Source organism: Agelaius phoeniceus, chromosome 6, assembly GCF_051311805.1.
Source record: "Agelaius phoeniceus isolate bAgePho1 chromosome 6, bAgePho1.hap1, whole genome shotgun sequence".
Lineage (NCBI taxonomy): Eukaryota > Metazoa > Chordata > Aves > Passeriformes > Icteridae > Agelaius > Agelaius phoeniceus.
Window position 1 is genome coordinate 25410992 of NC_135270.1, and position 16362 is coordinate 25427353.

General features: G+C 55.4%; 1 protein-coding gene across 3 annotated transcripts; it reads left to right on the forward strand.

Annotated features, from left to right (window-relative positions):
- The first annotated feature begins 635 nt into the window (after nucleotides 1–635).
- On the forward strand, nucleotides 636–16165 carry CHRM4 (cholinergic receptor muscarinic 4). 3 transcript variants are annotated; one of them, XM_077180127.1, is made up of 3 exons: nucleotides 639–852; nucleotides 12641–12682; nucleotides 13167–16165. In XM_077180127.1, the coding sequence occupies exons 1-3, from the start codon at nucleotides 795–797 to the stop codon at nucleotides 14642–14644; spliced, it is 1578 nt and encodes a 525-aa protein (XP_077036242.1). In that variant the 5' UTR covers nucleotides 639–794; the 3' UTR covers nucleotides 14645–16165. The 3 variants fall into 3 exon arrangements, with proteins under 3 accessions (XP_077036244.1, XP_077036242.1, XP_054491091.1); XM_054635116.2 differs by lacking the exon at nucleotides 639–852 and adding an exon at nucleotides 6987–7704; XM_077180129.1 differs by lacking the exon at nucleotides 12641–12682 and having other exon boundaries at nucleotides 636–852.
- The last annotated feature ends 197 nt before the right edge of the window (nucleotides 16166–16362 follow it).

The window sequence follows — 16362 nt, forward strand, 5'->3', positions numbered from 1 at the left end:
GAAGGGGAAAGGTGTACAGGAAAGGGAAGACTTTTTTTTTTTTTCCCTTTTCCCTTTGTTTATTCTTGTTTGACGCTTTCTCATTACCAGAAGGCAGACCTGGGGGACAGTCAGTCAGCTGGTTGTGGAACTGCCTGATGAGTTTTTTTTTGTTCTGCATGGACACCGCAGTTCCGAGTGTTAATGACAGCCCGGCAGAGTTTTTGGGGACTGGGGAAGGTGTCGAGGCCTTCCTTTGCCCAGGCCGTGAGGGGCCCCGCTCGGCGCCTCCCTGCTCCTCGCTCTCTCCCGCCGTGGGACGCCGGTGCTCCCGGCGCTGCCGGCTGCAGCGGATCGGGACTTCTCCCCGCCGGGGGCGGCGGGGGCCGCGGGGCCGGAGCCCAGTGCCGGGGAGCGGGCGGTCCGGGAGCGCTGTCCGGGGTGCTGCAGGAGCGCTCCCGCACGTCGGGCCGGCGGGGACGGGAGGCCACATCTGAGACGGGGGGGACGGCGGCGTGGGGATTGGCAGCGGCTCCCGACGTCGTGAGCCCTTCTCCTCCCGCCCCCGCCCGGTGCGTCCTCGTGGCGGCGAGGGGGGCGCACATCTGGGGGCGACACATCTGGGGGCGCACATCTGGGAGCGGGGGAGGGCGGGGGCGGGGGGAGGAGGCCGGGGCCGAGCCGGCAGCGCCGGGCCCTCCCCTCTCCCCGCCCCTCCGCCGCGCGCGGCGCCGCCGGGACCGGGAGCCGGGACCGGAGCCGGGACCGGAGCCGGGCCATGCCAGCCGGAGCCCCCGCGGGCGCGGCGCGGCACCATGGCCGCTGAGAACCGCTCGGCGCCGGGCGGCGGCGCGCCCTGGGCTGGGCTGCCCGGTGAGTCGCTGCTCGGGGCTCCGTGTGCGCGGGCGGGGGGCGCAGGGCATCCCCCGCAGGGTCCGGGGGGGTCGGCATGGCTTTAGGGTGCATGGGGAGGGGGCTCCGCACCTCCGGGGGATGTGGCACGCGGTCCCTCAGGAACGGGGGAGGTGTCTCTGCCAACTTTCCCGCATTCCTGCGTCTCTCCGGGAACGCCGGGGTGCCCCGCGGGTCGGGACCCTCGCGCTGGTTCGCTGCCCCGGGATGTCAGGAGCCGTGCAGCCCTGCCAGGGCACCGGGGTGATGTCTGGCACCCCCTTTCCCTGCTCCCATCCAAACCAACAGCGTTCCCGGGATCCGCCGCTCGAGGAACCTCGGGCCCCTCTTGTCACCCAGGAAACAGCCTTGTCAGCACCCTGAGTAGGGAATACGAGCAGCCTGCGGCTCCAGGGGCAGGCACCCCCCAGGAGGAAACACAGGACGGGGGTTATTTGCTCCCCTGGTGCCTTCTCTGGGAAGGAGACATTCCTGGACAAGAAACTACCTGCACGCTTTCTTTGCTTCCCTCACTATTCCAGCAAGAGCAACAGGGAGAGGATCCCCTATCTGTTGGATACTTTGTCGCCATACTGGGCAAACCCCTCTGGCGCTTGTGGCCACCTCCCAGGACATGACTAGGCAGAAGTTTGCCCCCTCTTCACAGAGCCCTTTGCCAGATTGGGCATTGCAAGGGAGACAGATCTTGCCCACTGTCTCCCCCAGTGTGCATCTCGTCTTCCCTTTAGCCCTTTCTGGCCCTGTTGCACCCCTTCTGCTGGTAATGACAGAGCTGCCCCGTGCTCTCTGTTGGCACATCATGGACAAGAGTTGGGCAGCCACACCCTTCTTTCTTTCCAAAATAATACCATTGGCTTCAAATCAGGGAACAGTTCTTATAATTTTTCTGAAATAAAAGCAGCACTGGCTTCTGTCTGACCTGTTTTCAACCCCTCTGATTGTGCTGTGGATGGATTTTTCTAGCCAGTCTTTGGAAAGCCCAAGGCTAGGGAGATACTTCCCAACCTGAGGAACAGCTGGTGTTCCCCTGTGCCCTGCTGGTAGATGGGCTCTGTTTGAGCATTTGAAGGCTCCTTGCTTTATCACAACTGCCTTGGGTGACCTCCAAAGGTGGTTTGACTTCTGCCACAACTTGCAGAGTGAGCAGAGGGGCTGGAAGGGTTGCTACCAATGCAGTTGGGTGGCTTGTTGATGCAGGCACTGTCTATCAAAATACTCAGGTGACAGGATCCCAGAGCCCAGGCTTTTGGTGAAACAGCACCAGAGACAATGCTCACGTTGAAATCACAGGTGACACCAAGATGCTTTCGCTGTCTCTACTGCTGGGCACCACCTCCTGCTTCCTAACACCCTTACTCCTGTGATCTGAGCACCTGCTGCTGCTCTCCAGCCTAGACTAGGCCCCCATGAGACATCCAGCAAAGAGCAGGGCATCCAGTGGAGATCCCAATCAGCAGCCCATCCCTGTTCCCCCTTCAGCCAGGACAGCAGCCCGTGGTGGGAGCCCTGGGTGTGGGAGGTGGGGATGGGAGCAGGGGTGCAGGGGTGGGCAGCAGTCCTGGTTCCTGCAGGAGCTGAGCCAATGTGCCCTTGCTCAGAGTGGCAGCAAGTTTCCAGGGCTGCTGTATGGAGCGGCAGTGGCCCTGGGAATGACCTGATGAGTGGGCAGAGGAAAGCTGGCGGGAGAAGGAGGAGAAGGGCTACCAGTAAAAGTGGTTTGTTTATTCACACGAGGGGCATACCCATCTCAGGAGGTCAGTCTGTTTTCTTTCATAAAAGAGAAATGAACTGAAATGATTAATTAATGCTGTGATCCAATTACTCTGAGTTTGCAGAAGGAGCATGGTTTTTCTCTTTTAACTGTCCCCATAAGCTGTGTCCCCACCCCATTGATGGGAGGTTTTGTCATAGTTGGGATTTTGTTGTTTTGTTCTTTAAAATTAAAATGACAAATATCTCCCCAGGAGGAAAAAAAAAAAAGAAAAAGAAAAAAAAGACAAAAACGGGGAATAAAAATAGTGAGACCAGGAGGAGCAGCTGATGCAGAGCAGTCCCTAGCACACCTTTGTGTTGTTGATGCTTTCTCTGCCTGCCCTGCTGAGCCCTGACCGGCAGCATCCACAGAGGTGAAGAGGTTTGGTGAGCGCCCAGCCGAGGGGGCAGATGCAGCTCTGCAAAGGCAGCAGGGAGATCAGTTGTGAGAGGAGAGGGAAATGGAGGCTGTTTGCAAGGGGCTGCTGCTTTCTGCACAAACGCAGCTCCTCTTTCCACATGGACAGACACACAGCAACTGTTTCTTGTGCACAAGCTGACCCCTTCTCCTTGGCATGCTAAGTCAGGACTTTGATGGGCATCTTCTGGAGAAACGGGCATTGTCCTCGAGCCAGTTGCTCCTCAGCCTGACATGGGTCTATGCCCTTATTGCTCTCCACTAAGCCAAGGGAGGAGATTTGCTTTGCATTTCAGCATCCATTCTGGGCTGGCTCTAAAACTGCATGTTACGTGTTTTGGGGAGATATGAGAGTGCAGGACCTGACACAGCGAGGAAATGGAAGTTTTGGACCAGATCATTCCCATGTACTTCCTCTTCTCTCTTCATTCCCATCCCAGCATCCCCTGCTGACTGCTCTTTAGCCTGCCCAAGCACCAGCACCCACCATGAATGTGCCAGGTACCAGTGGTTGCAGTGAGGCTCCACACCCAGGCACTGTTGAAGCCTCTTCAAGCTGGTGATTGGAACCATGCCAAATACATCCTTCTTCTGAGGTGTTTGTGACCAGTCAGAAAGCAGACAACAGCTTTTAGGAAGACTCATGTGCTCTCCTGCCCAGGGCCCTGGCAGACCAGGAGGTGAGGGCCTGAATGTCTGGCTGCTGTCTAACTCAGAGCCAAGTGGAGGAGTGTGCCAACCTTGACTGTCCCCAGGAGCACAACCCACCATGACATCCTTTTAAGTCTCTAGGCATACAGTCTTGCTGCATCCAGACCCTTGAACATACCAAAGTGGACTCTTTCCCTGTATTCAAACAAATTCATTTGCTAAAGCTTCAAGGAGTTAGGCAATTCCTGGACTAATCTGAGGCAAGTGTTCCCTGGTCAGGCTGATCCATGATTCCAATATTTTTCTGGTGCATGAACATAGGGCAAGGTGTCTCATATACAGATCCTCCCCTTGATGCTTAGACACAGAGTTTTAGCAGGAGACACACAACCAGTCCCTGTTCCCCCAGCTAGAGACATCTGGGTGTCCTCAGTCTGTCTGTTGGCAGCCGTCCCACCTTCCCTGTAGATCGATGCACTGGTCCTCTTGGGACTTTGTGCCAGGGTAACATCATTTGACCTGTCTTCAGACCCTGAGTCCCCTGGCAGTGTGAGCACAGCAAGGGAGGCTCTGCTGGAGATGCTCCCCAGCCCTCGCGTGCCGCGCACAGCTGCTCACACCTTCGCCCCGGGGCTGCTCTCAGGACCCTCCAGAGATGCCTTCAGCCCTGAGGCTGCACCACATGGAGGAGGAACTCCAACAAAGGCTCTGTTTATACCTTGTATGATGCAAGTTTGCAGAGAAAATCACCAGCCTGTCCAAGCCTGCAAATGCAATGACTGTAGGCACAGTGCTTTGTCCCTCTGACGGTCTCCAAAACTGCTGCTGGAGGTCCTGCAAATCAGAGCATTGCTGTGACCCTGTCCCCATGACGCTTTATGTCCTGTGCAACTGTGCCCTGTTCCCAGTCGGTGCCCGAGGCAGTGGCAGAGGTGCCCGAGTGCCCTGTTCCCTTCCCACCTCCCACCCCAGCATTAGGCAGGTTGAGGTGTGCGGCTGCAGAGGAACCTCTCCCACCTGTTCCAGTGACTCAGAGAGAGCTGGAGAGGGACATGGGGAAGCACAGGGCTGTTCATTTGTCTTCAAGAGCCTTGAAGAGGAGTTACATCCCAGGTCAGTTGGTGAAGGAGGGGGAGCAGCTAGGAATTTTGTCCTTTAAAGGCAGAACTCGGTGCAAACCGTGGAGCTCCTTGAGCTCAGCAGGCTTGGCCTGAGCTATTGGCATGTTACTGAGATATTGAGGGTGGCTGTGCTCCTCCAGCCAAGAAAGCCAGGCAGAGAAGCAGCCCCTCTGGTACCACAACTGCTTTTAAATCTAGCATATTGTATAGCACCTTGCAGCTTGGCAGAGGAGGCAGTGGGTCTGGCACCAGGAGTCTCAGCTAGCGATGTCTGGAGGTGAAATGTCATCAGCAGGGTTAAGGCTCCTGGTAAATTTGGTTTGCATTGGCCAGTTAAGGGGTTAATGTCTTCAGCCTCTTTAAGCAGAATTAGATTTATTTGTCTGTGGGAAACTCAGCTGCAGTTGTGCAACACTGAGGTCTGAAAACATGAGTCTGCAAACACGATGTCCCGGGCCCTGCATCCGCTCCGGGTCACAGAACAGCTCTCCAGAGGCCTCCATGGCACCGTGCTTCACTGACCCCTCACTTGCAGACCCTGCCAGTGTCAATGCCAGCTCCCAAGTCCCAGGCAGCGTGGCAGGCTGCCTCTGCTGAGGAGGGATGAAGGTCCTTGAGGGATCTTGGCATGACTGAGATGGGAGAGTACCCGGCATCTCGCCATCTCTAGTGTCACTGGGGTAGTTTGGATCCCTCCACTGCTGACAGTTACATCATGTGCAGTCCCAGATAAGGCCAAAAAAGTGCATGCATGTGTACAGAGAGGAGTGGAGAGCAATGCAACCCTTCTGGCATCTGCCTTTGCCTGGCAGGCATGAATTGCCTGGCCTTGGGCCTGCCTTTCTGCAGCACTTAGGAGCAGTGTCTAGCATGGTGGTCTGTATGCTTTTTGCAGAGCTCAGATAACTCACCAAGGCCCATAAGTGATGCTCAACTCATTAAACCCTCTGCTACTATGTGCAGTCCCTGTCCATGAGGTGGCTAAAACCCCTGCCCTGTGCTGTGGGGTGAGCAGCACTGCATCTCTGACTGTCTGAGCTGCATCCCCACCCTACGGCTCATGGGGACCTGGGGGGCAAAAAGAGTGAGGGGGCCAGCATGGGGGCCAGCCCCTGCCTTATTCAGCACCAGCACAACAGTCTGGGGATCACCATCCTGCAGTGAGAGAGATGACTCCAGGCAGAGCTGGGCTGCCTGAGCCAGAGAGCTGCAGCCCAGAGAGGTTTCCAGCTCCAGCACGGCTCCCACTCTGCCCAGCAAGGAGCTGGTGGGAGCCTCAGAGAAGGCAACAGGGAGAGGTTTGTAGGCAATGTCTCTGTGTGAGGTCCCTCCTTCTAAGAATATTTTCTTAGGACTTTTCTCTAGAGGAGACAAGTAATGCCTCCCTGGCAGACCAAGACTATTCCCACCTCCTTCCTCTCCATCTCTCCCCTTTTCTGTTGTAGGGATTTCCTACCTGCTCTCCTCCCCTGGCACTCTGACCCCCACATTTTCCATTCTGCCTGTCCATGCCCTGGGCTCTCCTGCCCATCTTCTGCCACAGCTCCTCTTCCTCACTCTATCCCTTCGCTCAGACATCACCTCCAAATCCTCTGGCAGGTCTTGTGGCCTAATGGGGTCTCATATTTTCAGTTTCCTTTTTCATTAGCACCCCAAAGATTCCCATCTGCTATCTGCCCCCAGGAGTAGGGCTCTCACATATGCATCCATCCAGCAGGGTTCTTGCTCCTGCCTGATTTTTTGCCCTTGGCTCAGCTCTTTTATCTCATCCATTGCTTAGCTGGCTCATTTGTCCTCTCAAAGCCCTGTGGAGCTGCTCCATGGGGCAAGGGGGTCTTGTTTCCATTGCCAAGTCTTTAGAATTTCAGATGAGCACCTTACTGTTTGCTCCCTGTGGTGCCTCAGCTCTGGGATGAGTTACAAACATGTTCCCCTGCCAGAGCAGCACTGCATCTCTGGCTGCCCGAGCTGCATCCCCCCTGCAGTTCATGGGACCCTGGGGACACAGAGGGTGAGTGAAGGGTGCTGCAGGTCTCTGCATGAGGGCCAGCCCCTGCCTTATTCAGCCCCAGCCCAGGCACCTGGGGGGGGGCAGATCCCTGGCCTGGGGGGCAGATTCCCCATGTGGGTGGTAGGGACCTGGCAGGGGCACCTGTGGCTGTGTGGGGCCATGGCAGGGTGAGGGGGCTTCCCTACAGCTGGCCTCCCAAAAAGAGCCAAGTCCTTCCCCCTTGTCCCCAGGCAAGGCCTGTCCCTGGGGCAGGGGGAGCTGCTTTGCGAAGCAAACAGCTCTTAGGTGTTGCAGCACTTGCCCCTCTGGCTCTCAGTCCCTCCTCCACCATTCTCTCTCCCACAGGCATCTGGTCCCCACCACTAACCTCTCCCTGGGAAGAGCCCAGCTAATCCAGGCAGTCACTTGTTGCTGCAATCCTCTCTCTCTCCCCCCTCCTTCCTCTCTGCTGGCTGGTCCCAGAGCCCTTCTCAGCAGTGGGACCTGTAGCTGCAGCAGGGTTATTTCTGCTGTGCTGCCTTGAAACAGCTGGGTTCTGTTAAAGCTTCAGCCAGGCATATAAAAGAACATGAGCATCTCTCTGAGGCAGAGAGCATTAATGCAGCGGATGGGAGGGGAGAAGTGTGGCTCCAGCCCAGGCTCAGCTGGAAGCCCAGCACGTTCCTAGCTCAGCCACCAGCAGGGAGCTGCAGCCCTGGGGCGGCCAAGGCAGAGGGCACTGTGTCCCCCTGGTCCCACTGTGCCATGCCGCCGTGGTGAGCCTTCTCCCGCCGGGATGTTCCCACCGGAGCCAGTGCAGGAGCCGTGGGAGCTGCTGCGGAGCCGCCGGTGCCTGGGAGCTGCAGGCTGGGCACAGCAGGGTAAGGCTGGACTTCGGCTTGTGTGGCATTTGCCACGCACGCTTGCTAGTGGTGTTCCACTGATAGGTCATTTATTTGGCCTGATAATTGGGTGACAGGAGGTTAATTAATTGTCAGAGCGACCAGTGTGCTGGTAGGTTATTTATAGGAGTGACCTTTCAATTACTTTTTAAAAAACACTTTCTCACTGGCTCGCTTCTTGTCTGGTGATGCTGTGGATAAATGGCATGTAGTCCCTTACAACCTGCCAAGGGCACTTTAGGGATACAGGCAAGTACAGGCACGTTCGGGCAGGGGGTGCAGCAGCTGTGGCTGCTGTGGGATGCTGGTGAGCCCGCTGGGCTGGGCTCCACCTGCAGGAGCAGCTCAACATCCGCGGCTCCGGCCGGCGAGTGCTCCCCACAGCTGGGTGCGAGGCAGCCTGGGTGCGGCACCTCGGCTTTGCTCTGACAGCCAGCATTAACCACAGTGAAAGCAGGGAGGCTCCTGGCTTGCCTGGGGAGGGTGGTGGGCTTACCCACCTCAACACTCCCTTCTGGCCCTGGACACAGCAAATTTTACAAACCTGATGCGCAAACACACGTCAGGCACGGGGGGGGGGTTCCCTGGCCCCCTCACCTCCCCCTGCAAGCTGGCTGCTCCTGTGCTACTGAGCTTACTGCTTCTCCAGCGGCTGGAGGAAAAGCTATCACAGGTTCTTGACTTGTGGGGTGGAGGAAATTGCTTTGCCTCATGAGGACCAGTTGAATAGCAGAGGAAGAAAGAAGAATAAATTATTCAATGGAAAAATCAAATGCTCAGAACACCATATGTTACTGACAAGAAACAATTCCTGTTCCACAATGGCTCAGATCTCCTCTGGAGCAGGATAAGGACTTCAGGGATCCATTGACCAGAGGGGTGAAAGTGCAGCCACCAGCTGGAGCTTGAAGGGCTTGCCATTTTAATGGCAACAGATCCTGCTGGCCCCTCATCTCCTTTCTGTTTTTCTGGTTGTTTATTGCCTTCATCATTCCAACACAGAGGCACGGAAGCAGACCAACACCAACCCTCCCCTGCCAGACACAGGGCTGGCCCTCCGTCTTCTCTCATATGTTGTATTTCTAAGGTGCCTGTTCCCAGCATCTAGGAATTCTGTTTTCACACTCCGAGGGGTGTGAATCTGTCAACCAGAACAACCCTTCACTAGTTGTAAAGTAGTGCCATGATTCAGGAACTAATTAACAGCTATTAGATAATGCAATTAGCACCACAAACTGCCATCCTACCCCAAGTATACCTTCCCTTTGTGAGCGTGAGCCATAAATGTCTAGCGTCTTCTGTTCCCTGTTTTTTCTCTCTCCTCTCCTCCTTGTGGTGGTGGCTGCACAAACTGCCCAGCCCCACATCACATCAGCAGTCTGACCTGACAGGATTAATCCCATTAAGACTTTTACCCTCTCTGCACTTTTAGGAAGGCCAAGACAGGCAGGGGCCTGGCAGTAGGGCTGCCTTGACTCTTTCCAAATGTCACACCAAAGGTGATGTGCCCAGGCCCAGCCTTGGCACCCAGACAGAGCAGGAAGTGATGTGTACCTTCTCCTGGAATGTGCCTGTGGTGCAGGGGGCCACCTTTCCTCCCTCCTGGAGACAGGCAGCTCCCAGACCCCCACAGGATCCATTCAGCCAGGAGCTGACAGCCACAGCCCCTCCATCCTGTCCCTGGGCTCGAGGTCGCTTTCAGTTGTGCTGTTGCTCCAGACCCTTGCAGGGCTAAAGCCCATTTCCCCTGGGAGCAGCTCACGCTCACAGGTGTCCACTGCAGCATGGATTTCTGTGATTCCTCTCCCTCCCCTGTGAACATCTCCCTCCCCAGGCTGGTGTGCGAGCGTGGGGCTTGCTTTATGATGGGGTTCCTTGCAGAGCTCTGCTCGCTCCCAGAGGCAGAATGTCACTTCAACCGCATGTGGACCAGGCACGGCTTTGCCCTGCCTTACACCTGCTCCCTGGGTATCCCCAGCCCTGAGGATGATGCTGGGATGGGGGCAGTGTCACAACGGGAAAGGAGCTGGCTGGTGATGCCATGTGGGGCAGGGGCTGTGGAGCAGAGGGCGGCTGTGCAGTACAGAGAGAAGATGTGGGGAACACTGGGGCAGGAGGGCTGCTTGCTCCAGGAGCTCATCCATCACACGGGTGTGTGTAAATGCCGACCTCTCCCATTGCCTTTGCTGTCCCGTGCAGAGGGCAGCCAGCTCCTTCCACATCAGGAGCAGCAAGGGCGGGAGGGAACTAAACCCTCCATCCCACGTGAGCCGAGTGCTCAGCAGGTGCTCAGTCACGAATGCAGCCGACGGAACACCAGCCTGCAGCTGCTGCAGATTCTGGGTCACAGGGTGGTCACCAGCAGTCCATGACAGGGCTTTCTGCTCTCCTACCTGGCGAGAGGCTGTGAGGCAGTTTGTAGGAGCCGACAGGCTGGGAAGGCTGGCTGGTAAGGCACACGAGGTGCAGCAAGGAAACAGCAGGAGTCTTCTGCTGTGGTCTCAGGTGTCACCCTGTGACAGAGCACTGGCTTTGCTCTTGCTCTGGGGTTGAATCCTCACACAAGAGTGGTCACACCCATGATTGCCGGCAGCAGTGGAGACCCTGCTGTGCCCACTGCCCGCAGTAGTTGGACCCCACCCAAAGTACAATTTTCTCTGCTTAGATCTGTGGCTGTGTGGGAAGGGAAAGGTATTTCCCTTGATGACACAATTGGTGATCACTGCAGCAGCCACAGAAACTCTTGGACGGGAGGATGCTATCAGTAAAGAGTTGGAGTCTCCCAACGGCTTCGATGGAGAGGACAAAACCAGCTGTAAATCACTGCCAAAAGTCTGAGGGAATTTGCAAAGCCAGCTGGTGTCACAGGTAAGGGTGTCAGCCCTAGGAGCCCTTCTGAAGTGTTCTCTCAGCTTTGTGAAGGCCTCCCTCAAACAGGGGATTGCTTTATTTTTTGCTGTTAGGTGAAGGCTTATCGAGTTTAGGGCTCAGTGTTTAAGCCCAGCCCCCGCGGCGGCAGCTGCCTCTGCCTCCTCACACCAGTTCGCAGCATGACCTCTGGGGGGCATCCAAAGGCTCGCCCGAGGGGCTGCCGCAGCCTTTCCTCCCGTCTTGGGACACGTACGGAACAGTTCGGGCTCGAGATGGACTTTTCTTACTCTGGGTAACTGAGAACACAAGCCTCTGTCAAGGCTGATAATTAATTAGACACGTTTAGAAGAGGATGCCAGTTCAGGAACAAAAGTGAGAAAACTGAAACCCACATTTTAGCGGAGACGATGGAAAGGTTTCTTTTCAAGACTTTCAAATTCTTCTTGGAAGAGCTGGGGTAGATGTCTGCATGATTGCTAGCTTGTCTGATCAGTTTGATTAGCTGTTACAAGAATGACAGTTAAATCTCCCCATCTCACCAAAGTGAAGAAATTAAAACTCATTTCTATTGTACTGAAACCAACCCCCAAACTGCCATGATTATATATTTCTAAGCCATTTTATACACTTATCACCTCTTCTCACATCCCTGGCTGGGTGCCCAGGAAGGATGGCAGCAGAAACCTCTTTCCCTCTCCCTTGATGCATCCCTTGTGCTTGGAGCTGGGTGCAAAGCTCCAAGCCTGGGCAGTGCTGACAGGCTTCCTCACCCCATCTGTATCTGGCATGTAGCATCTACCAAAGGGCATTGCTTTCTTTTAAAAGCCTTTTGTCTTCACAGACATGCTTAGAGGATAATGGTAGAGAGGTATTTCTTTGTCCCTCAGCCACTTATTTTCCTTGCACCTGTAAGAGGAGCTCCATCACTATCACAGCTGTATCCTTGCTAATGCAGAAGCTGCCTAAATGGCTACATCAGATCCTGGCTTTAGCATCTCGGCAGCCACATTTCCATTTAATTACACCTGTATCTCTTTAGAAAGTGCTTATATTAAAAACTTGGCTATTTGCTGATGGCAGACATCTCCTACCCTCACCACAAATGAAAGACAAGGACATTTCTTTTCAAATACTTAAAACAGAAACTGATCTCAAAGCCTGCCGGGCCCTATTCAGAAGAGGTGCGTGTTAAAGGCACATTTATACATTCAGCAAAATCAGCTTCAGGAGTCCTGGGCATTTGGAGCCATCTCCCAAGCCAGAGACACACTGTGCTGAGCACTCCCACTGCGGGGACACTTGCTGGCTCCTGCTGGTTTCCTGGCAGCAGTGCCCATGGGGCTGAGCCCCTGCCCCAGGCACCAGGAGCAGCTGCTGGAGGGGCTGCCCTCGATGGTCTGGCAGGGTTGGAATGCCCCCAGAAGCCAGGGTGAGGCTGGTGAAGGCCTAGCATGTTTTGGAGGTCTGGATGGTGTGGGAGAGGAAGGTTCAATGGAAAGCTCTTCTGTCCTGCCCAACTCCCTCAGTGCCTTTGCTTTTTCTTTGCTTTCCAGGAAATTCCCTTTCATCTCAATACAGCACTTCTTGTCTATTGATTTTTTTTTAAGGTCCATTCCACTCTTACCTTGGGTGATTAACTACAGGCATCTTGGTTTGCATGAAGGCAGTAATTCCATCCATAATTCTCATCACTTTTCATAAATAATTCCGTGTATCATGCTGAGGTGTCTGACTCCACACTGTACATCTGGCCTGGGTGGCTGCAGCTGCACTGTGATGTGGGACAGAGGGAAGGGGTCATCACTTCCCAGCATCAGTGACTGGTGGCACTTGTGCAGCTCCCTCCCTTTCCTGAGCCTGCTGCGCTGTGTGCTGCGCCACACCAAAGCCCCCACCTTCAGCCTTTCTTGGCTTTTCAGCATCTGTATCTCAGCAGTGTCACCCTTTGGTCAGGGTCACCTCTGTTGGATAGGCTGGTGCCCTCAGTAAGATGTTGTGGGATGCACACAAGCTGTGGTGTAACTTGCTGTTTTCCTTCTCCCAGATTTCATCTTCCAGAAGGAGCTATTTGCTGTGAGAGACACAGGTGAGCTGAGCAGACCATGGCATGGGTTTTGTGGGTTAGGGCCCTCTTGGGGAGTGCTTTGGGGAGGTCAGTGGAACATGCCTGGGGTATACCCTAACCCTGCTCTTGTCCCTGGGGCAGGGCACTGGCTCCATGCTGTGCTGTTCTGGCAGTGAGTGCTGTATGTGCATCCCCCCTGGCTCTGCAGTCCTCTTTCCCCAGCCCTTTGGCTCCCCTTTGTGCCTCTCTGGGCCACACGAGGTTGGGACTGTCCTAGTTCCATTCTTGCTTTTCTCCCTGCAACTAATTTGCCTCCTCTACTGATAAATAGGGACACAAAAAATGCCTCCAATGGACTCCTGGAGTGGCAGAGAGAAGTCCAGGAATGCCAGCAGATTTTTGAGCACTAGTCAACAGCCGTGCTGGCCTGGGAAACTGAGGAAATGCTGCCAGGACAGGCGGGCAGGTCTGATATTCTCCCTTTCTGTCCTCGCTCTCCTTGCAGATCCCATGCACAACCTCTCTGCTCAGCCCTGGCAGGCAAAGATGGCCAACCTGACCTATGACAACTTCACCCTGGGCAACCACTCCGAGGTGGCTGTGCAGCCTCCCACCAACTACAAGACAGTGGAGCTGGTTTTCATTGCCACTGTCACTGGCTCACTCAGCCTTGTCACCGTGGTGGGGAACATCCTGGTGATGCTCTCCATCAAGGTGAACCGTCAGCTCCAGACTGTCAACAACTATTTCCTCTTCAGCCTGGCCTGTGCAGACCTCATCATCGGGGTCTTCTCCATGAACCTCTACACGGTCTACATCATCAAAGGCTACTGGCCACTGGGGGCCGTGGTGTGCGACCTGTGGCTGGCTCTGGACTATGTGGTGAGCAATGCCTCTGTCATGAACCTGCTCATCATCAGCTTTGACCGGTACTTCTGTGTCACCAAGCCCCTGACGTACCCGGCCAGGAGGACCACCAAGATGGCAGGGCTAATGATCGCGGCCGCGTGGATATTGTCCTTCATTCTCTGGGCCCCTGCCATCTTGTTCTGGCAGTTCATTGTGGGCAAGAGGACAGTCCCTGAGAGGGAATGTTACATCCAGTTCCTCTCCAACCCAGCGGTGACATTTGGCACAGCCATTGCTGCTTTTTACCTGCCCGTGGTCATCATGACGGTGCTGTACATCCATATCTCCCTGGCCAGCAGAAGCAGGGTAAGGAGGCACAAGCCTGAGAGCAGGAAAGAGAGGAAAACCAAGTCCCTCAGATTCCTCAAGGGCCCCATGGTGAAACAGAACAACAATAATTCTCCCAAGAGGGCTGTGGAGGTGAAGGAGGAGGTGAGGAATGGGAAAGTGGATGACCAGCCATCTGCACAGACAGAGGCCACTGGCCACCAGGAGGAGAAGGAGACATCCAATGAGTCCAGCACCGTCAGCATGACCCAGACCACAAAAGACAAGCCCACAGCAGAAGTCTTGCCAGCAGGGCAAGGACAGAGTCCAGCCAACCCCCGTGTGAACCCAACTTCCAAGTGGTCCAAGATTAAGATTGTCACCAAGCAGACTGGGTCTGAATGTGTCACCGCCATTGAGATCGTCCCAGCTAAGTCAGGTGCCTCTAACCACAACTCCCTGGCCAACAGTCGCCCAGTCAATGTTGCCAGGAAGTTTGCCAGCATCGCCAGGAGCCAGGTACGGAAGAAGCGCCAGATGGCTGCCCGGGAGAAGAAAGTCACCCGCACCATATTTGCCATCCTGCTGGCCTTCATACTCACGTGGACACCCTACAATGTGATGGTCCTCATTAACACCTTCTGTGAGACCTGCGTGCCTGAAACAGTGTGGTCCATCGGCTACTGGCTCTGCTATGTCAACAGCACCATCAACCCAGCCTGCTATGCCCTCTGCAATGCCACTTTCAAGAAAACCTTCAAGCACCTTCTCATGTGCCAGTACAGGAACATTGGCACAGCCAGATAAACTGGTACTCAGGGACCACTTCAGTATCCTTATGGAAACCCTTCCCTTTGCCTCCTTTGCCAGCAGGGGTTCTTCTGCTCACCACTCACAACAGTGCAGACTGTGCAGTGATTGCAGAGGATGCCCTTCATCCAACGCTGACAAAAATCCAAGGCATTTCTGAGCTACAGGTCCTTCCAGTCACTCTGGGCCTGGGGACTAGCTCAGGGAGCCAGCGGGAAAGCCAGAGGCAAGAGGAAATGTGGTCACCAGGAGCCCTTCCCAGCTCCATGCTCTTCAGATTGGGCAAATGGCATCAGTGTTTCTCCTAAGACTGGATGTACCTTTTTCCCCAGCTGACCATCTCCATGGCATCAGATCTTGTCTGCATGCAGATGGGCTAATGCTGGATGCTTTCCATTGGCTTATAAAGCGTTTATTACCCAAGAAATGAAAAGAAACCAGGGTCAAACATTGCTAGACATCTTGGACCAGGCTGACTCAGGCAGGCTAATGGGGAGTCCTGCTGGCCCAGGCAGGCCCCCTGTGAAGGCAGTCAAGATTGGACCCTAACAGATGTGGCAGGATGCTTTCTTTCCCTTGAGAGTGCCATCGGACATCCTCACCCAGGGTCCTGGGGCAGAATTTTTCCCTGGGCTTGGTCTCTGCTCTCCCCTTCACATCCTTTCTGCCCTCAGACAGCAATTTGCTGGAAAGACAGAGAGATAAACCAAGCATTTCACTCCTGGGTAAGGAGTGTGAAACGCAGTTTCCTCCGACAATGATGGAAACTAAAACTGGAAAGAAAAGCCCTGGTGTGGTGCAGGACTTTGTTCCACAGCCCTGGGGGAATGGGGACCCTGAGTAGTGGGCAGCAGTGACTGTGAAAATAACTGTCCTTGGGAGAGACAGGGGGGACTCAGAAGGGTGGGAAGAGGGTCTGCAATGTGGCCAAGGGGCCCCGTGTCTCATCTGGGCCACGAGCAGGTCCCCGCTCTCCCTGCAGTGGGTGTGGGAGGCCTAATGCATGGCTCTGGAGGCAGGAGAGGATGACGGTAGCCTCCAGCCCCCTCCTGCCCCGAGTGCAGGGGGCTCCTCCAGGGAGGCCAAAGGAGCCGGTTGCTGAGCTTTGTACATGGATGTAACGCTGTCATGGGCGTTGTGGCAGAGCCCTCAGCATGCGGGCTTCAGCCAGCGTCTCCAGCCTCCTCCCAGCCACCCCTGTGTGCAGCCCAGAGCGCCCTGGGGCTGCTCCCCAGCTTCTCCCAAAGCCGGGTGCAAGCCTTCTCCTTGCAGCCAGGTGCAGGCAAGGGATGGGATGGGGCCGCTCTAGCACTGGCGAACTCTGTGTCCATATGTCCTTCCTGTCCTCATGCCAGGGTGCAACCTGCAGAAAGGCTGCCCCAGCCCAGATGGGAGCCCCTCCATCACTGCCTTTAGGGGTACCCAAAATGCCTGGTGGGTTTCTGGGTATTTTTAAATGGTTACAACTGCAGCCCAACACACCCCAAGACAAATAAAGACCTTGGACCAGGAAACTAATGTCCGTGGTGTGAGGAATTAATGAGTCATCACCCAGGTGGCTCCTTCCCTGCTTCCCAGTGTCACCCACTGGTGACATTTCTTGCAGCCCATCCCTTCTGCCAAGAGTAAGGGGGGGCAACCAGAAGCGTTGTTGCAAAGAGGCTGTGAGGGGTCTGGTGCTTTGTCCAGGACCATGTGCATGTGGCGCCCAGGCC

Excerpts from the sequence above, each read along its gene's own strand:
- CHRM4 (XM_054635116.2), top strand. The coding sequence starts at position 7,620 with ATGTTCCCACCGGAGCCAGTGCAGGAGCCGTGGGAGCTGCTGCGGAGC. Across the intron at positions 7,705-12,640 it reads TGCAGGCTGGGCACAGCAGG|ATTTCATCTTCCAGAAGGAG; the intron begins GTAAGGCTGGAC and ends TCCTTCTCCCAG. Across the intron at positions 12,683-13,166 it reads ATTTGCTGTGAGAGACACAG|ATCCCATGCACAACCTCTCT; the intron begins GTGAGCTGAGCA and ends CTCTCCTTGCAG.